The 25,859-nt window shown below is 46.5% G+C and overlaps 1 protein-coding gene across 1 annotated transcript in view; it reads left to right on the top strand.

The window, feature by feature from the left end:
* Positions 1–1,657: 1,657 nt before the first annotated feature.
* LOC115391958 (A disintegrin and metalloproteinase with thrombospondin motifs 20) overlaps positions 1,658–25,859 on the top strand; it is a 66,845-nt gene continuing 42,643 nt past the window's right edge. The window contains exons 1-11 of the mRNA XM_030096399.1: positions 1,658–1,794; positions 1,920–2,281; positions 5,904–6,072; positions 14,740–14,993; positions 16,709–16,792; positions 17,231–17,355; positions 17,443–17,483; positions 17,607–17,712; positions 20,998–21,144; positions 24,181–24,322; positions 24,637–24,741. Of these exons, the coding sequence (XP_029952259.1) occupies positions 1,704–1,794; positions 1,920–2,281; positions 5,904–6,072; positions 14,740–14,993; positions 16,709–16,792; positions 17,231–17,355; positions 17,443–17,483; positions 17,607–17,712; positions 20,998–21,144; positions 24,181–24,322; positions 24,637–24,741 (1,626 nt within the window). The 5' untranslated portion in view covers positions 1,658–1,703. The remainder of the gene's footprint in view (positions 1,795–1,919; positions 2,282–5,903; positions 6,073–14,739; positions 14,994–16,708; positions 16,793–17,230; positions 17,356–17,442; positions 17,484–17,606; positions 17,713–20,997; positions 21,145–24,180; positions 24,323–24,636; positions 24,742–25,859) is intronic.

Genomic DNA, 25,859 nt, shown 5'->3' with positions numbered 1-25,859 from the left:
TTGTTAAAGAACAAGCAAAAAAAAAGCTATAGTACCACTCTGAGGTGCTTTTATTTGCAAATATGCAAATATAATGCAGTCTGATGCATTTTTTTCTTCAACTGGGGCAACTTTGACACGTTCCTTAAGTGGATGATGAAATAACGTGTCACAGTTTAGCACTGCTTGTTATTGCGCTCTGGTGGATGAACTTGATGATGAACCAGTTAAGTTTGGCAGTTGTTATCTGAAATACGTCCAACTATTTATGTTACCTGATCATATGAAGGTTAACTTGTACATGATGTTCGATGTGTTTAGATATAAGTGAGCTTGTTCATTATTTTGGTCATGTTTTATTTCTTCTGATACTCTCTGATATGGACCAACTTAAAACAACTATACGATGGACGTGTTCAAAGACCTGCCTTAAGACATATTTGACAATCTCACACCACCTGCCTCCAGTTGTACCTCCTGTTTTTGCAATTATTGACTTCTTTCTTTCTTGTAGATGTAGATGGGTGCCACACGAGCAGCCTCCTTTTGTAGATGGATTGCCAAGTTATGGAAGCATAATTGACCTGAAATGTCAAAAATTTCAAGTAAAATCTCTTTTCACAGAAAGAGAGCATAGATTAGCTGTAAAATTGCTAAAGCAAGTGAACAGACAGGAAAGGGGAAAATGGTTAAAACAGCTCAAAACATTGACAGAATTTGTAACAAATCTCTAAAACCACTACATTTTATTACTAGTTCATACATCTTGGAAATGCAACATTAAATATAGTTTCACTAAACACAGTTGTGAGCAGTGTTTCTTGCTTTCAAATTTGCTTGAAAACGAGCATTGATCATTAAAACTGCAGCCCTGGATCAGTATGTTCTGTAAGCTAAATAAGAATATTACAATCTCATATATATAGAATTCTACTAATAGAAGTGATCATGTGCATTGTTAATTCTGTTTTAGTTCTCATGACAGCTGAAAGCGTGTGTGTGTGTGTGTGTGTGTGTGTGTGTGTGTGTGTGTGTGTGTGTGTGTGTGTGTGTGTGTGTGTGTGTGTGTGTGTGTGTGTGTGTGTGTGACTGACAGCATCAGCAAAAAACTTTGTGCTGAGGACCAAAATAAAGCGGTGAGTGTCGGGGCTGATTTCTCGTGATCGTGCGGGGCTTGTCCCGCAGCCCGCCGCCGCCTGGCTGCCCCGTGCGCGGTGGTCGCTGCGGCCTCTCCATTGGCTCCGGGGCCGGGAGGGGCGTTGCTTCTCCGCGGCTCGGTGCTTAGGGTGCACGGGGTGTTCCAGGGATGGCTAAGGGAAAGCGGACTTGGCACTGATCCCTCCTTTCAGTATAGCCAGCAGTTTACATTAGGCAGCAGTTTTTTCCTTTTTCTTTTTTTTCTCTCTTTTCTCCCTCCTTGCGTCGGGGAGGAGGGGGGTGGTGGTGGTGGGGTGGGGGGGGGCACGGATGTGTCACACAGACTCGGTCTTTATAGCGGGGCGGCGGATGCATGTGTAGCAATGCGATGAAGCCGATGCACTTTGCGAGAGTCGCGCTGCAGAGAGCCTCCGCGGATCCCACGACCTGTTGCTGCTGACAAGCCCCGGGTGGTGGTGGGGGGGAAAGCAGAGGGAGAGAGGGGGGAGCCGCTCGGAGCCGGGAGGGGAGACACGGAGGGTTACAGCCTTGGAGAGACGACAGCCTGGCTTTCTTCGCAGGAAATCATGCAGTTTGCAATCTGGCTGGTTGGACTAATGTGTCATCTGTCAGCGCTCGCCCGGGAGACCCTCCAGTACCGACTGCATCCAAAGCAAGGTAGCGCCCGCTTTTATGCGTTTGTTTATCCCTGAATGATCTTTACTTGTGTGTGCATGATGCCCGGTGAGTGTGAGCCTGTCAGCCTGCAGCCTGCACTCACTCCCCGGACTCTCCGCCTGCAGAGAGCTTCATCAAGCAGCTGTCATCGTACGAGATCGTCACGCCGCTCCGCGTCAACGACTTCGGAGAGTCGTTCCCACACAAGCTGCACTACAGGAGGAGACGGAGGAGCGTGGACGACGAGCTGTCGGGCTTGCGGGTTCACTACAGGGTCGATGCGTTCGGGGAGCGCTTCCACCTCAACCTGACGGCGGACTCCGGCTTCATCGCCCCCTCCTACGCGGTGACACACTTGGGAGCGGAGCGCAGCTCCGACGCGGACTCCCGCTTCCAGGACCCGGCCGACATGCGCCACTGCTTCTTCCGCGGACACGTCAACGCCACGGGCGCGTACCCCGCAGTCTTCAGCCTGTGCACCGGCCTGGTGAGTACTGGCTTTCTCCGAACTTAGTGATTCCACGGGAAGAATCTTTCTTTCATCCGTGCACGCGCCCCTCAGCCCGCAGCTGAAGTGGAGTGGAGTGTGTGCAGCAGTGTAACAGGAGCAAGTGTTTCCAGAATCATGACACCTCAGTCCCTGAGGAGGGATGCTGCTGGCGCAGGGTGCAGTCCAGGCATCAGGCATCAGGCTGAGCTTCATGCGGCTGCAAGAACCAGGAGATTATTTGTTGTCCTGCCCATGCTTTGGATTTTGTCAAACTTATTTTTGTGCAGTGGCCACATGCTGAGAGGACTGGAACAGCTGAAATCATTTTTCCACCTTTCAGATAATATATCAGATTATATATTGTTTTATGTCTCCAAAAAAGTTGGTCTTATCAGTTACTTTTAATTCTGAAGCCAATGTCTTCCAAGTTTTTCCATGACCTCCCACAGGCTGAATGAACCCTCTGCCCCCTTCGGCTGTTTCTTGACGCCCCTGCTTTAGGAGGCGAAAAGCGGAGATGCCATACTACCACTAATCTGAAGATGCTTCTTTTTAGAGCTTTTTATTACATACTTTCACACTTTGACAGCCCCTAAGGACATGATTGATTTCTATCAACCTAGTCAAGCAGCAGCCTCAGATTTTCATCAGTTATGATGTTTGAAGTCCCTGTTTTGTGTTTGTATTTGTTGTCAGAAAATTCTCTAATGAAGTGACTATATAATGACTTTACGGACACGGTATAGCATGTAGGGACCCCGATGCTCGAATCATTTATTTTGCTGACTCCGGTGTGAAAGAATGTGATCGCTGTTGAAGGGGATGACTTCATGGGTCACATAAGGTTACTGGTCCAGGGGCAGAGGGTTAACCTCAGTCGCGCCAGGCGGATTTTGGCCTGGACTCTACATATGTGTGTGTGTGTGGTGGTTGTGGGGGGTGTTTGGCTGGACACAGCAACACAGACAGAGTGACCATAGCTTTGGAGCCTCTCTCTCTTTCTCTCTCTCCATCACAGCCCCTATCAGTCATGTAATCCTTATTATAGATAAGTGCGGTGCGTGCAGTGCCAGGATAGCATGTTGGAAAACTCGGATCAGCTGCATAGTAAGGCTTTTTTTAACTTCTAGCTGCAGTTGCACGCCTGCTGAGACACTGACACCACTGTGTGTTATCACTGATGATTCTGTCATCTTTAGTGTTTGCTTGGAAAAAAAAAAAAATCAGTAATCTCATTCTATTTTCCATGTTTATACAGCTTTGAAACGCACAAGGTGTGTTGCAGCTATCAGGGTAATAAGTTGTTAATTGCCCCTCTGGGCATTTTGATGTATGACGCTCTTATTCAAACATGTTTGCATCCTTTTTCCAACAATCCTTGTTGCTTAACTGCATCATCAGTCACCGACAATGACAAGACAATGGGTACAGCACCGGGGGCTGCGGGGTCATAAATGTGTCCGTATCTGATCTCTGGGGCCAAATGGCTGGGCACATTTTGTTGGGATGAGGTCATTAAGGAATAATTAAACCCTAAAACAAAGGGGTCATTCTGAAAAAAAAAAAAAAAAAAGCAGGTTCCCCTCTCGTCCAGAGTTACTCAAAGCTATCCCCAGGGGGCAATTGAGGGGGAGGGGCTGAGGAGCTTTTGGCCTTTTCAAAGTGAGCTGTGACGGACAGAAAAAGAGGAGCAGCGCTCTGAAGAGGAGGCAACTGCCAATGAAGGTTGTCGGGAACTTAAGGGCTGCTCGCACCGTGGGAAACGTTTGTTCCTGAAGGCACTCGCTCTCTCAGTTCACTCAACATAACAGACGTGTGTGGTGAGGCAAGACGTACCGAGAAATGGATCTACCTCCATTCCAGTGTCAAGAGATGTGAGCCTGCGTGCAGATCAGGCTTGTGAAACATTTATGTCCCTTCGCCTTTTCAAGATGAACTGCGGACGAGCGGGTGACTTTTGGATGAGTCAGCACAGAGTCTTTGTGGGAAATGTGTGCCGCTGGTCGTTGCACCCATGTCATGTGTGCGACCCCGCTTCAAATACAAGTCTCTCGGTTGTAAGCTCCGATTCAGCACCCACTGCTGAACAGCAGCTATTGTGTCTGCCCAAACTTCTGCCAGGTTTGAGCTGAGCTAATGCTGGGAAACCCTGAAACTCTGCCTCCCCCCCTTCTCCATTGACTAAACAGAGCATTTATCTGTTCAGCCTTCTGTTAACACCACATAAGAACTCCAAAAACAACCAATTGTAATCGCCTAATTGGCGACGTCTCCACTAATAGTGGTTTAAAGGACTCAGGTAAACATCTGTTGGCTGTTACATTGTATAAATCCCTATTGCGCTTTGAACTGCAGCAGCAGTGGTTCGGTAAAGGATGTTTTATCACTGTCCAAGAATAAATAAAAGATCATTCTACAGCAGGATTGGGTGACTCTGTCTTAAGGGCTGAATAAATGACACCCTGAACACATCTACTGTAAGAATTTATGAGAATTAGGACCACTAATTTAATGAAATGTCTTTGATCCTAATCAATATGCATGCATAAGTTATTTTTCGTGATGAAAAACCCAACACACAGCACAGGCTGACTGACTTCAGAGGATCTCCCTCTGAATAGAGTCAGTCCATTGATTGTTATGGAGCGCTGGGGAAATCACATTGCTGCAACACACTTTTAGAAGCCATGGAAAATTAGGTAATTTTTCCAGAAGTGTTTCTGTTATTTTTATCGTTTTTTTAAGCTTGTAATTCCACTGTGTCACAGAGCACGTGTAGCACTCGAGGCTTGTAGCACTTCTGAGGAAGTACAGTGTATAATGCAGTGTATACAGTACAAGTGCTAATCCTCCACTGTTTGAAAGGTGGAAAGGAAAAGTACACATCCAAACTCGAAGTATACTTTTTCTTTCCACCTTTCCTTGTTTCCACATCCGATTTCTATGTTTTCCATTGTCAAGTGCCCGTCACTGGGACGGTTGTGGAGTAACGCTGCCTCAAAGATAACATTCCTGTGTCCAATATCCTGCTTAAGTGTGTGCATGAAATTACCATGCAAACACCATTGTGCCTCATGGCTGAGTGAGCTAAAGAGCTTTGTGAAGAACGGACCTGCCAAATCAATATTAGCATTCCTCTGTCAGCAGCTCGGTCTGTGTATGATGATATCACTCCTGCCAGCGTGAGGATGTGAGGGAAAATGCATTTTCACAGCTATAACCGCCTTTAACAGCCTGTGTGTGAAATGCTTTACGTCGTCAATCGTGCATTGATACATGCGATGAGGGTGTGAAATCTGCTATAAAAAGGCAATTTGAACAACGACTGACAGTCAACTGTTACTCGTACAGTATTTGCTGACCCGTCTGAGTCAGCATGGCCTCCCGGTGTGCAGCTGTCACAAAACACCGCTTGTTTAAAAGCACGGAAATAATGCGTACAGTGATGCCCAGGGCAAGAACAGAGTGACTCCGATGAATTTACAACCTTCGCAAATGAGAATATGCCCTTATTTGGAAACCGAACGCACATATGTACGTAACGTGCACACATGCAAGTGCTTGCTTCATACCAGAGCCATCACCAATGTGTCTTTTTTTTTTTCTCTCTCTCCTCTAGATCGGAACGTTTACAACACAACATGGCGAATACTTCTTGGAACCTCTTTTAACCTCTGAGGGGGAGGAATATGATGAGGAACACAACAAACCCCACCTGGTGTACCGACACGAGAGGAAGAGGAACATCTCGAACTCTGACAACAGCGCGGGGCCCTGTGCTGCCTCAGGTAACAGACTCCCTAAATATACCGCCTTTAACCGCTGTCTGTCTGACTTTCACCCACAAACGCCTACCTCCTTATCACTCGCATTCACTTTCTGAATTACTGCAATAAACACAGTCCTAAAATGTAAATTATACTCAGTCACGATCTTTGGCTCACAGGATACCCAGAGGATTTCAGCGTTGATTAAGGGGCGTTCCTGAAAACCTCTCAACTTAATTAGGCCAAACGCTCTCCAGCAGTGGTGTTTTCACTCCTCTCTGGCTGGAGCTCGGAGCGAAGGAACTTTCTTTTTTCCTTCTTAGTTTGCACTTGCGATAAAAAAGGAACAGGAGAGGGTTTTCAGTTTGGGAGGCTACTTGAAAGTTTCCCCCCTCAGTTTCATTTGAATTTTTATGGCTGAGGCCTTGGGGTGGAGGAGAGGCCCTCCAGAGAAAGCAGGGTGACCGAGTGGATTTCACCTCGATGGGAGACCCTGGAGTCGTCCTCACACGGAGCTCTGAGGGCGGCCTTTGTTGTGCGATGCAATAAATCTTTTATGTGCAGACTGCTTGATTTGCTTGTTGTCTGAACCCAGCCATTGTTGCTTGATGGTGGCCATTGTGTGTGGCAGAAGTTTAAAAAACTGGGGTTGACCTGATGGGGAGGCCGGTACCGCCTTAATATGCTTTACCCTTTCAATCTCTCAGTCTGTGTGTGGCAAACAGAGACTGAGAAATCTGGAGGGTCTCTCAGCCCCCACTTTAAGTACACACTTTCTTAAGAACTGTGCTGGTGAAAGATTTATGACTGACCTCAGACTTTTGATGCTGTTTGGAACATCCATTGTAATTATTCATTTGTCATTCATGTGGTAAGCAATCATTGTTTGATATCCACTTAGCCTCAAATGAGATGCATATGCACATCCCATCCCATAATCTCAATTGACGTCTTTGTAGAAGTTATAGTCAGTGTAGGGCAGGAATGAGACGTCTCAGATGTGTAAATGGACAAGACACCTGTGGGGCTTCATCAAAGGCCCGATAGTAAACAAAGAACAGAAAGCTGAAAAGAAGCAGTGGGCCCGGGTCAGAACTGTGAGGTGTCCCAGGCTGTGGCTCCTCAATTTCATCAGATAGGCTCCTTTGCAGATGCTGTGATAAGTGGACTCTTTGAAGGCCAAGACGAAGAAGACCGTCCTGTCTTTTTATGGGAAGAAGTGCAGTGCACGCTGCAACTAGCAGAATAGATGTAAACACTGACTTGGCGCGTGCCATTCTGCTTGAAAAACACTCGTGTGTCCTGTTTTCGGCTTGTGTTTGGACATTTTTCTCTCGCCTCTGGACTTGCCTCTGTAGCTGTTTTATTGTCTTCACTTCTTTGAACTGCATCTCTGTGCAGCAGGTCTGGAACTACAAGGTCTTTATCTTCTTTGTACACCTGTCTTTTACAAACATAACATCTAGTGGTGACTGTCAGGTTAAAATGCAAATTACTGCCAATTGGTAAAAATGATCAATAAAATAAATCAAAGTATCTGAAATTCCTATCACTGATAATCTGAAAACATTTGATGATATTTAACTAAAAAAAAAAAACGACTCTATTGAGAGTTTTGAGACTGTATGTCCTGAAAAAGGCTCCGCTGTTTCCTTCCGTCGAACATGCGCGAATAAAGAACATGTGATGTGAGCAAGATGCAGATTCTTGCATCTTTTCAGGGTTGATCTCAAAACTCACTCCTTCCTCCTTTTGTTCTTCTCCCCTGCTTTCTGAAGAGAGGACTCTTGTCTTAAATCAAAATTGGGAGCCGGAGTGCTGAGGGTTTTTTTGGCAGGTTCAGGACTTTGAAGAGGTTTCGATGGAGGTGTAAAACCTTTGTTGGTCCAAACACATGGAGATGCAGGGTTGGCTGCCTTCAGGCACTCTCTTCTCTCTGAAACAAAATTGTTTTACAAAACACATTTTCTTACTCGAAAGAAGGCTCTTCTACATTCACCTTTATTTTTGTTGAGCCCTGAAGAACACACCATACTTCTGAATGCGACAAAGATGAAACAGGCTGCTTTTTATCAAACACACCTCCAGGAAACAAAAAAGTGTATCAGAAGACGGATACCTCAGGGAAGATAAGCGTTTCTCCGAGATAGGATGCCTCAGAGTGCTGCTTTAGTGCGTCGGGAAAACAACAGGGTCTTCTGTATCTGGATACACTGCAAGTTTCCAAAGTTTGTACAGTTTCCAAAAATGTGTTGAAAGGAAAGGAAGGCTGTGTTTCCACACACGTACATTTAACAAAGACGAAGTTTTGTTTTGAACCGCGACCCTGTCATCTCTCACACATACAAACCCTTGACTGTTTCGTACGTGTGCTGTCACTGCTTGTGAGATGTCAGAAGTAGAAGTGGACTTATAAGGGCTTTAGAAGTGTTACCTCGGTGGAAAACGATATTCTGTTATTCCAGCACTGAGCACGTGGCTATATATCTGTCTTCGGCTGCCTCTTCACTCTGTGTGTTCACGCGCTGTTGAGAAAGCCCCGGAGCATCACTGCATGTGCTTTTGAGCTGATGGGACTTTGGAAGATCAATGGTTCAAACTTGTTTCAAACTAGTTAGTAAATCAAAAATACAGAAGAAAATCTATTATTTTAAACCTACGAAGGGCTTCATTGACTGTCACTGCAGCAAGCTCAACCGTTTTTTTGCTCCCACTTTTAGCCAACCTGGGTGGCTTCCCTGCTGTTTGGAATACCTCTGGAGTAGATAGCCGTTGAGTGGGTGATTAATGTTTCTAAGCCACAGAGTGCCTTCTTGTGCCAGGCTTTAGGTTTTAAAAGCATCGGGGTAAGAAGCTCGACAGGCTCGAATCACAACACAGCGCCGACCTTTAATGACACATTCTGCAGGGTATCTGTCTCAGAGCTTGCATGTGAATCCCTCCGTCGTCCTTCAGCAGAGATAACCACGGAGATGAGGGTGGCTGCAGATAGGGGCAGATTCTTCTCCTCTCCCTTTGCTTTCCGAAAATCCACGAGAGGTCAAGCGAGTGACGGAGGGAAGAGGAACTGTCTCTTTTCTCACAGTCACACACTGGCTGTGAGTCTGAAGCCGTGGGGTGCCTTATTTTGTCTGAATTAGAAACAGTGAATCGAAAATACAGACAGCTTGACAGCAAAAAGAAACCCAAACAAACCCGTGCTGCAGTGCTGGCTCCACAGCGTTTCACCTGATTTCTTGCTAGCTAACCGAGGGCAGCTGGGACAGCAAAGAGACTGGCTTTGATGCAGCGATACTTGGCACACATGGCATCTGTGCCCCCTGACCCTCCATACAATCATTGTATAGGATTCCCCCTTGGCGCCCACTGTGTATACATGGTAGTGCAAATGCTAGCATCAGGTTTTTGGTCAATGGGTTCATTTACATGGAAAAATGCCCTCCCCCGCCTGTGGTTTGAACTAGCCGACTTGAATCGGTGCCCGCTCTCCCTTTGCGCTTTCATGTATGTGAATGGAGGCACTTGTTGATTGTGACCTCACTTTCCTCTTTGTTCGGAGTCACCCACTGGACAGTTGGATGTGACCTTGAGTTTTTCCCCCTCCTAGAGGTGCGTGGTTTCTGGGCTTGCCAGCTTGTTTGTTGCAAGTCACTTAGAACCACGCAGGCATTGAGCTCTTTGTTTTGCTCTGGCTTTTGACAGGGGCAAGGAAAAGTTGGTCAGTCAGGGTGTGATGGGCGAGCGCTGATCATTCAGACAACCTCTCTCACCTTTAGGGACCGGCTTTAAATGGTGTGAAGTTTCTGAATGTCACATGGCTCCAAAAGGCTTAGACTTGCTCTGTGCCCTCGCGCCCCCTGGCCTGACCGAACCTCCCCCAATCCAGGAATCCAGGAAGCACCTTTTGTTGCTAGGCAAAAACATTTGTTTTGTGTTTTTTGTGCGCTTGTGTGGATGTGGTTGTGTCAAAGTGCATGTCATGTCCCTGGACTGTCAGTGAACCAAGTGTCCCACTGGGCGCTGGGAACTGCTGAGCGAGCAGTGCGAAGGATTGGAGAAAGGAACTTTTATCTTCATATGTTTGAGCTGTTCTGGCCGGCGCTGCGTGCGCCTGTCGGTCTTACTCCAGAGCTTGGCTGCAGCCCCCTCCTTTTCCCAAGCTCCCACTGTCTGTCTTTCTTCTCTTGCACCTGCTACTATAAAGTTGCTTCATCACACTTTTGGACTTGCTAGAAAAAAAACTATATGAATTTCTAGTACTGATGTCTCCCTTGTAAATACACTTACTTGTTGCGTCACTAAAGACGGTGACGCCGTTTTTTTAATTGTCAATCAATTTGAAAAATGTGTTTTCCTTAACTCGAACTGCAGTGACTTTGAACCAACCTGTGTCAGTTTTCTAAAATGCACATGTTTTCGCTTCATGCATCATGCTCTGTCTCTCCTGCTCTCAGATTTCATAACGCCACATGACAGATAGTGCAGCCCGCTAATAATATGGTCCATTGCTCTCATTGTCGTCTGATTTTTGAGATAACAGATACTCTGAACGGGGCCAAAGGAGGCCGGGGTAGCTACACGCAGTCTATAACTTTAATGGCTGCCATGTGTCCGCCTGCCCTGAGGCCTCAGCCCTGTTGAACCCGATGTGTTGTGTTGTCTCAGGAGTTCCCGTGACAGATTCCAGCTGGGGCTATTTTCTGCCACTGTCTACTGTCTGGGCACGCTCAACAAATGGTGGCTGATTTGGAACGGTTCAAATAATGTGAGTGACAGCGACTGACTGCGCCGTGGCTTGGAGGACAGTCAAAGGTGGAGGTTGGGGGGGGAGGTGGGGGTGACAGGTGAGCGACAGTTTCCCACTGAGGTGGACTGGACGAAAGGGGGCCATCCAAGAATCAGGCAGTTGAAGAATGGTGTCGTCTCCCGCGGGTCTGGCTGTGGATCATCTGAGCAGTCAGGGATCATTCAAAACTGAAGACCTGCTTTGTTTATGTCAAGACAGGCAGGGGCAACAAGGAGTTCAAGGAAGTACAGATGTATTTTGGAAGTGCTGATCAAACCAGTGCACTCTGTCGCTCATTTCGGACGAGACTTTCATGAATTTGCTACTTGAAATATTTACACAAATCTGAAAAAAGTCTGTTCGCTTCTTGATTTTTCTTGTAAACATGAGTCTCTTTCACATAAACATTAACTCTTCGGTTAATTGTGGGATCTTGCCAAATTGGTGTAAAACTTAAAAACATTCAGTCTTTTGACAGCTGGTACTCTTGAGCTGTCATCAACTGATGAGGGGAATTGTTTGATGCAGATCCAGGTCTGGATCTTTAAACATTTTCCCTTATTCAAACACAAAATTAAGAGACCTTGAAGAAGTTGGGTGAAAGTGTACACTTTCAGTCGTCTCTCTAGCTGCAGCTTCAGACATCTGCCAGCTGTTAAATCTACGGTATGTTTGGATAAATTTCTTTAAAACTGAATGTCAGAAGTATCGTAGTTTGATCCCGGCTAGAAGAAAACACACCAAGCCCCTGCCCATCATTAGGACTCCAGATCCACAAGTAGTGTTTTCTCTCCTCTGAGGAGGCCTGCTACTCCAAACACATTCTTCAGCTGACCACCATGCTGTCTTTAGCATTTCCCTGAACTGAAAATAACAACGCGTATCACTGTGAGTGCACAAAGCAAAGCTCGGTGTCTTCCACTCAGGTCAAAAGCCGCTTCACTTCTTCGGCAGCAGCAATTAGCCGCCTTTCTGCTTCTCTCTGTCTCGCCACAGAATTGCTCTTAATTGTGCTTCGGTCTGCAGGAACTTAAACATTTTCTGTCTTCTTGGTATACTGCCGCTTAATTTCCAGCAATCAGAGCGTCTGACCTATCTCTGCTCCCTGTAAGGTATAGCTACTGTCTATTTAATTGCTACCCAGGGAATACAGCGCTTTGCCTCTCAGCAGGCTGCGGCGAAAGAATGTTAATTAGTTCAACAATGAGATGTGGATTTCCCATTGTTTGCCTCCTGGCATTGATACTTTTGACAGAAAACTGAAGGGAAAGTCAAAGAGTGGCTCTTTGATCTTGTCAAGATCTCAATGAGATCCATTTAGACAGGCCGGCGTACATGACTTGGCTCAAACAAAAACTGCTCATACAACATCACAATGGGACTGTCAACGTCTCGGAATTTGTACAAACAAATGCATAATTGCAAAAAACACGCCTACAAACCGTGTCTACAGATGCACATTCAAAGCCGCTTGACATTGTGAATAAATATGCCCGAAGCTCTTCACTAATAATGTGTATGAGACGCTGTGTATGCAATTAAGTATTTCACAGAGTGAGCAGATAAACATGGCTTTTATTGTTCATTGTTTCTGACTTTTGGCAAAGTGGCTGAAAGATTTTGCACATTCACAACGAGTCATGTAGGCGCTGAAGCAGAAAAGTGAGAGCGCCGTGGATCTGTTTCAGCTGCGTGAACGCTGGTGCCAGCCAAATTACAACGTTTATAAGAGCTTACTTTCATGCCGCGCGGGGCTGCGTTTTATTGTTCTCCGTTATGAGAAACTGCTGGAGCTCGCTGTTATCGGCTTGCGCTTATGACTTTCTTTTTTTTCTTTTTTAAGGTGTAAGTACGACATGCCGTCCACGTCGTTTTTGTAATCGGTAATGATTTTCAGCGTGTCGCCGAGATAAAGATGGCCGACGCCGGTTGCGAGCCCGGTGCCCTCCGTGTGCCGCCATGTCTGCGCGGTGCTGGAGGGTCAGGGCAGTCACCCCTGTCTTCTCATGGTGTAAGTATCGGCTCACTACCCAGTGAGAAGGGGATTTCAACCTAAGGCGATTTGGGGATAGGTTGTGTGTGGATAATCTGTGCTGATTCAAAGGCTATTATACCAGAGAGCATATTTTCACCTCTCCTCCTCTTTTCTGTTTCTTCATCTCACACTCGCTTACTCCGAGACTTAACACCACTTTGTGGGGATGCGGATCCTCCTCTGCGCTTTGATAATCCCTTTGATGTCAGACTGTCTGCAGTGATGAGTCTGTTTAGAGGGTTTAGTGAAGAGGGGTTTGGCCTTGGAAGGGTTTTTTCTTTTTTTTTTTTTTTTTTTTTCCTGGAAAATACAAAGCTCCGTTCTGGCCCAGTCGGCCGGGGCTGCGTGCGCGGGCACAGGCGGGCTTGGCGCTGACTGGGATGCTGGCGCTGGCATGGGGCTGGGCCTCACGGCGGCAAGAGCTGTGCGCCATTGTGCCAGGGAGTCACGCTCCGCCTCGCGTGCCCACTGGGGGCATCGCTTGAATACTCTCAGAGCCCTCAATGAGTTTTCTTTCCTCTTTTTTTTTTTTTTCACTCTTTTCTGATCTAACAGTTACACACAATCTCTCTCTGTGTGACTGTCTGGAAAAACTGCGTTTACAGAACACAAAGGAGCGCTTCACTATAATCGGGTTATACAAAGTCGAGGAGATTGTTTAGGATGACGGACTCCGGACTATGCTCGGCTCACGCGCAATGACAGTTTCATTTAACGTCAGTGACTTTTTTACTTTTTCGAGGACAGTAGGTGTTTCTATTCCATTTTCGTTTTAATTTTTTGCAATGGCGTAGAATGGAAATCTCCAAGTCCCAAGGAGATTCTGTATAACCCATCACAGTTTATTCTCTCCCTGATTTTTAACACATGCAGACACTAATGTGTGAGCTACTCATTTGATGTATTCTTTGTACTTTTTACAGTTTTTTTTTTTTTTGTTGTCTTTTAAGATTTTTATTGCAGTATTGATTTTGTGTTCAGCACTTTGCAATTGTTTTAAAGTGCTTTAAACTTTGGATCAGACTGTCGCAGTGTTTGTAACTTCAGTCGTTATTGTACTCGATATTGATTAGATGCAAAAATTTAAGGTTTATTGCCATATTCATTGCTAAACATATACGTTTTGCAAAGCATAACTTTTTTCTCCCAGTGCATTTTGGGTAAAAAAAAACAACCCTCCAACAACAAACAATACACCTGCATAACGTGAGGCTCTGCATATTTTGCTTTTCACTTCTTCCAATAAAAATAGCTTCTCGCACTTGCAGCGTGCGTCTCTGCCTCCGTCTGTCTCTTTTAACCTCACTGTGTCATGGTGAAGGAATCCGCCGCGCGCAGCCAGCTCAACACGTGCGCTTCAGCTGAGTGAACGGAGCCAGCAGAGTATATACGCTCTATACGACTTGTCATCCTGCTCCCGAGTCTGCAGACGGAGGCTTTCATCTGTGCTCCGCAGATTGCTTCAGCATGGCTCCAAACAGATTCGATGCGGAATCAGGATAATTTTAGGATTTTATGTCTCGCTCCAAGCTGCATACCGAGGCCGGTCCCTCGGCGAGCCGGCGGCGGGGCGGAGAGAGTGCAGACTGCCTGACCTAAAAACTTTTACTCTCAAAACTCACCGGTGACCTTGTGTCTCCCACTACAAGTGTTTTCCTGAAGACTGGAATGACGCACTGATTTATGGCGCTGAAGTGCAGCGTGCTTCTGTTATGTGGAACTGTGAATGTGCCAGGGCCCCCCAATGAAAATGCCTCCACCGCCGGAGAGTGGTTTGTTTGCATTACACACTGGCTGTTTCCCACATGACGGATATTTTAATTACACTTTGCTCTTTTTCTTGCCTTTCCTTTTCTTTCTAACGCAGAAGAATCCAAAAGGCCGGTCTCCTATGAGGAGAGAGGAAACATGGGAGAGGAGCTGGACTCCCTTAGAGCGACAATCGACGATCAACGCGGCCATGAAAACAACTCCACCGACGTGCATCCCAGATCTCCTCGCAGACGCAAGCGCTTCCTCTCCTACCCTCGCTACGTGGAGCTGATGGTGACAGCCGACGCCAAAATGGTTCGCCATCATGGACGCAACCTGGAGCACTACATCCTAACAATCATGTCAGTAGTAAGTAAAATAATGTTTCTAAAAATTATTCATTTCTCATTTTATACCGCTGTTCTGTGCTTTTTCATGTTGCAGTCTGTTGTTTCTTAATATGATCCTCGTTTATAAAAGTGTTTGATTAACTTTGATATGAATTATAGTAACAGAAATGACCAGCAGCAGTGAACTTTGTTGTGAAAGTTCCTTATTACAGTTTTTGTCACTTCATTAAAAAGTAGTATAGTTACAGCTTCTTACCGAAGGAAAAATGTATGTAGTTCATATCTTTAAAATATCTCCTGCTATGTTTAGAAAAAACAACATTAGACAAATATGCTTAGCAATCCAGAAGAGCATTTTGTCCATTGGGTCACGACAGAACTGACTGTTTCCCCAGAGTCAACACCAGTCTGAGCATTTCCAATCTCAGGTTTTACATTTTGGCTGTAAACCCCGATGTGACCCCGGCACGGTGCTGACTCAGCAGCTTGACCTCTTTATGACGTGGGGAGCAGGCTGGCAATGGAGCTGGCCATGCTGGGATGGACTGTATCTGAAAGTGTGTCAGAGCAGGATGGGTTATCGATTGTAGCGGACTGCGTGTCGCCTCTGTCCTCTCCCCCGTGTGTGACAGACAAACCGCTGCAAACACTCATTTACTCCTGAAGCAGCAATGATTGTCAGCCTTAAATCAGGTTCGCGGAGTACAGTGTGAAAGCCAAAGCATTTGTTCTGCTGTGTTGTGTTGGTCTACACACTCATGACACACAGAGTCGAATTACTTTAGCCACAGTTTAACCAGTCGTGTCAAAATATGACTTTGAGTTTGACTCCGCTGGGTTCGATTTAAGTTTATTTCTGGGTCGTGGTCAGGAAGCGGCTCCATTAGAGGCTACATATTGATGATCGTCCGCGTCATTTTGTGTGCTGTGTGAAAAAATGAATATTCAAGATGGAATTTAACCTCAGTGATGATCACAGTGAAGTTCTGTTGCAAGAGTGTTTTGTTGCTGTGTGTACAGGCACAGCTGTGTAAGTGATCAGGTATGTGAAATAAGGCCCAAAAGACTCAAACTTGTGTTTGTTGCCCTGATCATGTATCCTGGTCAAAGAGCGCACGCGGCCGTGTTCTGTGTCCCAGTGACACAAAGATACACAGAGACAGGCTTCGTTCACCGTCTGCAGTCAGGCCTGGGCCACGTTTGCCTCCCTCCAGGCCAGCACAAGTTAAATGTTTATAGTGGACTAATGAGTTCCTGTCATGAGGCTGCGCACGACCTCAGGAGACCGCTGGCCAACCGTGACAGGGGTGCACGAGTCAAGCCGGAGAGGCAGAGGGGGGAAAACTACAGCTGGGATGTTTTGCTGTCCTCACAGAGGGGCTCAGAGCTGCTGCTTTCCTCTGCAGCTTCACATTTATAGTTGGTTTCATTTAGATTTCTTTAGAACCTATTCAAAGGTCTATGGGGGAATCGTAATTAGTTTTAATACCTTGTTGATTAAACTTACCCTGAAGGGGAAATTTTTGCTTCTCTTACTTCAGTGAACTGTCGCTATTTTGATTAAACCAAATAGAGCTTAACTAGAAAAGAAAGAAGAGAGAAAAAAAAAGGGGGTAATGCCTGCGGTTTAAAGGGAGAGAAGTAAAGCAGCTTTAGCACTGTGTGGATTTGTGCTGTGGCTTCAGGTTAGTGGAGGTTTGCATTTTTTGTCTGTGTGTTTTGTCTTCGTTACAGGTAGCGGCGGTGTACAGGGACCCCAGCGTCGGAAACCTCATCAACATCGTGATCGTCAAGCTGGTTGTCGTCCACAATGAGCAGGTGAGCGCGCGGGCTCTCTGGACACGCCGTGCGTGTGCACGTCAGGCTGCAGGTGTCCCGGGCCTGTTTGAAAGGACACTGCCTTTCTTGTCAGTCCCGAGTCTCATGAGAGGTCTCAGCTGACAACAAATGAAACTGTAATGCAGCGGCGAGCCACCTGCAAGTCAGGTTTGTGCATGAAGAGTTAATTCAGATGCGTCTTTTTGAGAAGGTTTAACCCGTTCTGGCATTTTTTTTGCACATACACTTGGGAAACAGTTGGGAAATCTCTATGAAAAGTAAAAAAAAAAAATAATTATAAAGTTAGCAGAACATTGGAGAATCAAAACGTTAAACACACGTAAATCATGACTTAACAACCACCGCTGCTTGTCATCTCCTCTTCCTCTGTTGATCTGGTTTTACGGTCTCGTCTCCGCCGGCGTCTCGCCCCCACAGGAAGGCCCCACGGTCAGCTTCAACGCCGCCACCACGCTCCACAACTTCTGCGTCTGGCAGCAGAGCCAGAACGTCCAGGACGACAGCCACCCCTCCCACCACGACACCGCTCTGCTCATCACCAGGTGCACACTCCTCCTCCGCATGCATCCACGTGAAAGCAAATCCAGCAGGGGAACAACTTTTTTTTTTTTTGTCTTCTTCCTTTTCAGGGAAGATATCTGTCGGGCCAAAGATAAATGTGACACTTTGGGTAAAATTTTCACATTTTTTTATTTTTTTTTGGCTAAAATGTTCAAACTAATTTAGCTTAACATAAGTATTGTGGGCTGTTATTGCTCACACATCTTGTGTGTTTTTGCGTGTGTGTGTGTAGGCCTCGCAGAGCTGGGGACCATGTGCGATCCGTACCGGAGCTGCTCCATCAGCGAGGAAAACGGTATCAGCGCTTCCTTCACCATCGCTCACGAACTGGGCCATGTGTAAGTCTCACACACACACACACATAAAGCACACACACTCACACAGTCTCACCCTTCACAGGCAGCCTTGACAACAAAAGCCCTCTTATCGAGAGACGCAGGGTGCAGCAGACACAGGTGCAAAACATAATAAAGTTAAAAAAAAAAAAACGTTGACTTTTAATAACATGCCAACCTTTAATACATCACTATAAAGTTCAAGAAGTTAGCCCTGTGTGTGGGTGTGTGTGTCTGAGCTTTACCTTGACGACAACAAGTTGAGGTGAAATTTAATACGAGCGTGCTCAGAGAAAAAAAGAAAAAAGAAGAAAGGAAATGTATGCAGGGAGCAATTCTTCTAGAGGGATCTTTGTTCTAAATACAATGAATACATTCAAAGATTTTGCTGCACACTGAGCTTTATCAGACAGTACAAGGCTAAATATTGTGTTTAGTGTTTGAGCGCTCCATCCCCCCACACACACACACACACACACACACACTTATCAACCTGAAGATGTCACAGTGCCATCGTGTGTAGCCCGTCTGTTGGCGGGCAGCGGCGGGGTTATCGTAACACCCTGTCTGCCCGCCGCTCCCAACGCTGCCACATGTGTAACGCCAACAAAATAAGAGCCCGTACGGATAATTTGTCTTCAAATGGCCACGTCAAAACACGCGGCTTTATCTTCCTCGCGGAGCAGAGCTCATTCTAAACACGCGTCTGAAGAAAAACGACGGTTAAATGAGTCACTGGTGTAGCTTGAATTGGGTTATTTACTACTACAGCCCGAGATGTGGTTAACACACACACGTGCACATGCACACACACACACACACACACACACACACACACACACACACACACATTCTTTTCAATGTCAGCAAATACACCTTTGGACACATTTTTTTTTTTTTACGAAAGTTGAAGCATGTGTCTATTTTTTACGGCCTTTGCGAGTAAATGAGAGATGGTTTCTGCGTTTCCAGTTGTGCGAGCAGCAGAAAATGAAAAGGGCCAGTGTCAGCGCCGTCAGAGTGAGGCTGTGTCCCACTGCTCAGGAATGAAAGATATTCTTCTATCGCCTCTGTCACGCTCGCACATTCTTCCAGCGGAGCGATCGGACCGAAGCAGATGGACGAGTCTCCGAGTTCCTCCCACCACCCCTCACCCTCCCCTCCCTCCCCTCCCTCCTTCCTCCCTGCATCTCATGTGGATCTGTTTATGCTGAAGTTCAAGCAGCTGGAGGCCCAGTTGGCTCGGGCTCTTAGCCGCTGCCGAGCGGGTTCGGCGCTCTGGGAAATCCAGCGTCAGGTAGTGGGAGAGACGCCGCAGATTAAAGAAAGATTTAGGCTAATGGATAGGAGGCCTTTCTCAGATGACTGCGCAGACGTGTGATTACTAATAACCATCTCGGGGGTTTTTCGGGCGAGGCTTTGACACTTGATAGCTGTTCAAAGGTGATGCGTCTCCGGATTTATCAGGATCATCGGGCTTCCAGTGCATCTGATCACAGAGCAGGCCTCCTGGCTCTTTGCTGCTCGGTAAATAGCTTCATATACAGTGAAACAAACATTTTGAACGCGTTAAGAAGCGTCACATGATTTCACTGTCGCGATTGTGGTCGCACATAACTTTGGCGAAGCTAACCGGGTAAAATTACCATCGGAGATGTTTTTTTTTTTTTTTCTTGTGGACTTGCAGTGGCTGTGATGTTTGATTGGCTGACAGCGTCGGCATGCGTTTTCCTGCCACTGAGCTCTGCCTGTGCCGAAGTCTTCTATTTATCATAAAAATATGTTTCTTTCATGCTCCATTCTTTCTATTCTGTGCGGTTTGCAGCTTTGGATCGAGAGTTATATGTGAAAATTGAAGTAATTTTGTTAAGGGTCTCGACTTTATCACTCATGATTAATTGGGACATCCTCCTGCATTGACGAGCCATAAAACCGCCACATTTATGACCTTAAGGCATTTTAGTTTAATTAGTTAGGATTGTAAACTAATATCTTAATGTGCTCCTTTTAAATGTTGAATAAATACATACATAATTATAAAAGATCCAAATTCTTAGATCAGCAAACACAGCAAGAGCCTTTTCACTGACTGGAATCTTGCCTGCTGGTGTGTGCGTCACCCCGATTCACCTGCGTATCGCCAGAAGCAGCGCTGAATAGTTTTCAAATGCCATTTGCATCAAATTTAATGTTGTGAGTAGTATTCAGCAGCTTGGTTCATGTGCACAGAGCTTATTGCTGTGCCAGAGGCTTAATTATTTCCTGGGCGTTTGCCCCGAGGCCCTGGGCCCCTGCGGGGTGGGCCCCGTGCCAGCCGCGCTGGGTCTTGTTTGTGTGGCGGTACGGATTGACCCCCGGCTCCAGCACTGGCCCACATCCTGCTGTAAACATCTCAGACGTCGTACAGCTGCATGGGATGCCGTGTGTATAAATGAGTGTGTGCATTCACCGTACGTATTTATGGGTCGAACACCAAACCGCAGAGCAGCGCGGGACGTCCGCGTCGGACCGCACCGTTCTGGACATGATCAAGAAAAGCTGGCTTTATGAGGCCGCCAGCGACACACAGCCTGCATGAATTCATTAACGTGCAGATGTCCTGCTGAGCGTCTCACTGTATGCAGCTGGTTTTACTGCAACGACTGTTTATTGTTTGAGAACTAATGACAAACAATTTGATATGTAACATCCTGTTGAACTTTTACATGGTATGTTATATTAAAATACTCTATAATGCTGGAATATAGGTATTGATTTGATTGATTGTTTGATACAGCAGCAATGTGAGCATGCCTGTGCTGATGGAGGTGGTGTAACGGCCCCTACCCTCCTCTCTGCATTAAGCCCTTTGAGAATGTGAGACAGTGAACCTTGACCTCTAAGGGGTGAACTTGAGGTGATTCCCTTTGGCATGCTGGCTATGATAGTGAAGGAAAAGGTGCTGATAGATCCAGAGTGAGGTTTTACATAAAATGTTGCACCATCTACTGGCCGGATGAAGGTTTCTGGAGCCCTGTCGAGGATTGCACTGTCAAAATATTTTGGAGATTTCACAAATAGCTCTGTGAACGCTTTGAGGAGTGGAAAAGAAAGCAGGCAAGCGGAGCCAAAAGGTGGAACGTGTGCAGCATGACCGACAGATGGGTCTGGTGGAGCTGATGCAGGGCGCCTGTTAAAAGCTGCTGAAAGTAAATCCTGTGACATTTATTCCTTCTTGCGGTGACGTGGCGGCAAAGCAGCCGTGTTCTAATTGTCTTTTTTTTTTTTTTTTATCCAACTGTGCACCAGGTTCAACATGCCTCATGACGACAACCCCAAGTGCCGGGAGGCGGGCATGAAGCACCAGTATCACGTCATGGCTCCCACCCTCAACTATGACACCAATCCCTGGTCTTGGTCCAAGTGCAGCCGCAAGTACATCACAGAGTTTCTCGAGTATGTACATCAAGTTTTTTTTTTTTTTTTTTTTTTTTTTAAATTCTGAAACGTGAGTTTCTCAGTGGTTGTCTGCTCGGCCATGATATGAAATCCATACGTTGTGTTCAGCGTTTACTTGTTGTTGTGTGCGCTGCAAAACCAGCGGCCTCTCTGTCTCCCCCGGAGCCCTGCAGACAGGTCAGTGCAATGTAAACTGTGTGGAGTTGTTATTGCCTGGCGTTGAAAGACTGTTTCCTGTTTGAATCCGGGGGTCTTCCCCGGCTGACCCGGGTGATGGATCTTCTGAGGCTCCTCAGCTGTCTCTTCGCTCGGACAGAGCCCGGCTTTTAGGAGGCAGGGCAAACAGCCGTCCGGTCACAGGCCTCTGTTACGCAAAATGTAACGTGGGGCAACGGCTTCTCCTACTGCCAGCCCCGATCCCGGTGAAGGATTTTCCTTTAAAATGGGAAATGTCACGTATAATTAGATCTTCCCTGGACATGACCCTTTAATCTTTGCCTCCTCTCCCTCTGTTAATTGTGGAGATCTTCACAAAGGGCCGCCTTGTTGATCGGCAACGCCGCGAACGGAGCATAAATTCTGCAGTGACCTCAACGTTGAGCGGTTGGAAAAAGTGCCGCTGAAGATGAGGACGACCTCCGTCAATATCTTTATTATCCGGAGGGGTGCGAGTCGGGCCGCTGTTTCCAGCTCCTCATAATCCAAGAGTGTGACGTAAATGTCAAACACATTTGTGAGGGATGGCGGTTAGACACACATGAGATGTATTACGAACGGTGCAGGTATGGAGAGATTAAAGCAGCGCTGGCTTCACTGTGGGAGCCACAACGGTGGGAAAGGTCCTTGAGGGTGCGGACCAAATGCTTTTGAAGTCCGTCTCCAGCCAACAATGAGGAGCATTGATTGGAAGTAGCACTTCTGCAGCAGCGCCGCTGGTCAGCGGACTGACCTGGTCAAGTGCGTCAGTGTTTTGACTGCTCATTCTCCCCGAAGAGCAAATTCAATCTGCGCCGCTCCTCTACCGGCTTAATAAATGAAAAGGCCGCGCCACCTCTCAAACACCCCTTTTCAAACGATGAGGGACCCCCCCCCCCCACCACCACCACCACCCCCATCGCTCCCCCTTGTCTCACTGTTGCTGTAATAATGTGCGCTGAACCCCCGCACCTGAGAGCTGATGAAAAGTGTCCGGCAGCATTATTATGTGTCAACCGCTACATAAAGAAGCTATTCTTTCCTTCTCTGGCACTGTGCCGTCTGATTTAATCCACGAAACACAGATATAAAAGCAAAATGTAAATCTTCAGCTGCTGTTCGGATTATCAGCGGGAAAGCCCCCGGTACTTCACGTTACGCCCATCAAAACGCAGCCACTGTGAAGTAATTTCAAGTATTCATATGTATTTCTTTCCTGTAAATGAAATCAAGATGGATTTTTACGCGCCGCATGCTCGTCCAAGTTCAGCTAAGCCTCTGTCACTCTGTTGCTCTGTGTCTCAGTGTACAGTAATCGGTACATGCTGTCTGAGACGGGCTGCACTTCTCATGGCTTCTTGATCAAACTCTGTGCTGTGATGCTCCGAGTCATTCGGCCCAGAAAAGCATCAGTCTGTCGCACGAGGAGACGTCTCTTTAGAGTCACGCGTCAGGCTCATACATGGGGGAGCTATTATTATTCAGTCTCATGTAACAATCATGCAACGGGCAACCTTAAAGTCGCCCGGCGAATAAAGTCACAAATCTCCCAATAGCTGCCAGGTGTGGAGTCTCTTTGAGTGCCAGAAAGAAAATCGCCTCACTATCTCAAAACCACACAGCTGATGTTCTTTTTTTCTTTCTTTTTTTTTTTTTTTTTTTTTTTAAGAAAGGGGTTTCATTTTAAAAAATGACCCCTTCTCTCTGTCTCTGTCTCCCTCACTCTTAATAATCATTCCATTAGGTTCCTGGACCCTGATTAGACAGATGACCAACTGCTGAAAGACACTGTAATATAGGACTGTCTGTTTGATTCCCTGACAGGCTGCACCGTAGTTTTCATCCCGGCTTGCTGTGTTCCTCCTCTTGTGCAATCATAACCCCGCCACCAGGCTGCGTTCTCCGCAGTTTCTTCCATTACGGCAGGAAATAAAAGGGTAAAGAAACAAAGTGATGGCAACTGAGGATAATCCCGTGTAATTATTGGCCTGTCACATCAGCTGGTGCTTTGTTGAGCAGGTGTTTCAGCGGTCCGGTCCAGGATGAAATTTGTCGGAGCGGTGCAGACATGTTGTGTAACTACACATCTATACACGTCTCTTCTGAGTTTCCTTTTCCCAAAGCAAACAGGAAAAAAAAAAAAAAAGAGGGATCCTTTTGTGGCTCAGCGCACTTAAGCTAACATGTTTAACTTGTGTCTTTTTTGCAATTGTGCAGGCAGATGATTTTGTATGCAGGCGCCTGGTGTGTGTACAGTGTCGATGTGGTCCAGCTGTGCTTTTGTTGTCTCTGTTCTTGTTGTTCCTGTGTCGCTGGTCAGGGCGCGGCTCAACTTCAGCACAATCTGTCATCATACTCCTATTGTGTCCCTTATGTAACTCAATCAAGGGCTTAAGATTTTATAAAAACTTGTGTTTATCTTCAGCATAGAAAAATGCACCTCAGGTAAAAATGCGGTCATCTTGTAGATCCCTTTATAGGCTCTTTTAAAATGCTGCTTTTATTCAGTTTTTGGCGCCGAACTCCAGGTTCACAGTGACAGCATTTACTAACAGGCATGAAGTACTAGGTTTAAGTTGTATCAGCAATTTTTTTTTTTCCTCTTTACTTTGCAGGCCACCCACATGGGAAAACACATCTGAGGATGAGCAGAAATAATGACACAGAGATGTTTATTTTGCTTTTATGACCGAGATGTTAGGTCAGATAACACTGGACTGTGTCCATTCATGTTTTTGAAAAGTTACAGTTTACACAGCAAATGAATCTCAGCATTTTCTGCTGCTTCACACTTTCTGTGTTTTTATTGATTCTACTCAATTTGTGATTTTCTTGAAGCACTGGCTATGGCGAATGCCTCCTTGATGAACCTGTTGCCAGGACTTATGAGCTTCCCACCCTCCTCCCCGGTCAGATCTACAATGCCAACAGACAGTGTGAACTGATGTTCGGCCCCGGCTCTCAGATTTGCCCCTACATGGTGAGTTGGCTTGATATCAAAGAATGAAAAACTGTGCTGAAGAAGTAAAGAAGATTTAAGGTGCAAGTGGATCTGACATTGATTTTCCCCCTTTTTAAAAAAAAAAAGAAGAAAAAAAACTGAGATATTTGGTACTATACTGAAGCATTAAGGCACAGTTTGTTTATCTCTATAATATAGAGTGTATTGTGCGTTTTACTGGAGGTAAATTGTTGTGATGCCAAGCTATTTGAAATAGCTTTGCATGACAACACATTTTAATTTTACAGTCAGGATGGATTGATAATGCTCCCGCTTGACCTTTCACCTTATAGAAGCAGTGCAAGCGGCTGTGGTGCACGAGCGCGGAGGGCGACCATAAGGGCTGTCGAACGCAGCACATGCCACTGGCTGATGGCACTGAATGTGGACTTGGAATGGTAAGTCAAGATGTCTCTGGCAGACCCGAAACATCCAGCCCGTTGAAGCTTTGAAGTTGGCCTTACTGCCAAGCTAAACCTCCCTCCAGTCCTGAAACCCTTATTCTTCCAGTTCAGTTCCTCTACTGAGAAAAAAAAAAACCTGAATAATTTATCATGAATTACTCTGCGCCCCCCCCCCCCCCCCCCCCGTGTTTTGGTTGCAGATACCCATGTAAATGTGGTCAGGTGACGGCCCCGGTTAGAAACTTGAAGCTTTACCCTCGCTGTTGTTGTGGGGCCCCAACCTCCATTAGCCTTCATGTTCTCCTCGCTCTGGGATGCTATGCTAATTAGCGCCGAGGCGGCGGGTCAGTCACTGAGGATACACGGACCGGAGGGCGACAAAGAGAGAGAGAGAGAGAGGGGAACACAGACGGAGGGAGAGAAAGAGGAAAGGAAAAAGAGAGAGAGAGAGAGAGAGAGAGAGAGTCCTGAGAGGGAAAGGTGAAGGTATGGAGTGTTTGAAAGAGGATGCCGCCCGCCGTTCACAGTTGAGTCACCTTGTTGTGAACCCGTGACCCTAAAACCTCTTTAAAAGGCGAATGAGTGGGTCAGTGGTCGGGCCGTAACAGAGCCCGGGCTGAGGCCAGCCAGCGCTCTCACAAAAGGCCTCACATCAGTGATTCCGCCGAGCAGGAGGAGGGAGGACGGAGCGGTGGAGGAGGTACAGGGGGACGGGGATATTCCGGGCCGGTGTTTAGCATTCGGAACACGCATGAGAGCAGGAAAGAGAGGAACCAAAGGAAGGAGGGTCCTCTCGTCTCTTTAACCTCCTGCCCTCCAGGAGTCTTGCAGTGTGGGCCCATGTAAGTCTTGTACTCCTCGTATCCTTTCATCTGGCTCCATCTCCCCCCCTCTCGCCATGTTAGGACCTGAATCAGCCTGATCTGGAGAGGAAAGGTTAACAGGGGATAGCTAACATCTTAATCCAACTACAACAACCAGACTAAACAGTAATGGACCTGGGATTGGAGGTCTCGCTCTGCTCCCAGCCTCTCTGTTAGAGAAACACATGGAGCCTGATCACACTAAATTGTTTGCTTCAGTGAGATCCAACCTCTTGACCCCGCTCAATC

The sequence above is a fragment of the Salarias fasciatus genome, chromosome 7 (assembly GCF_902148845.1).
Source record: "Salarias fasciatus chromosome 7, fSalaFa1.1, whole genome shotgun sequence".
In the NCBI taxonomy this organism is placed as follows: domain Eukaryota; kingdom Metazoa; phylum Chordata; class Actinopteri; order Blenniiformes; family Blenniidae; genus Salarias; species Salarias fasciatus.
The sequence above is the reverse complement of the archived record's forward strand: the minus strand, read 5'-3'. Positions and strand labels throughout refer to the sequence as shown.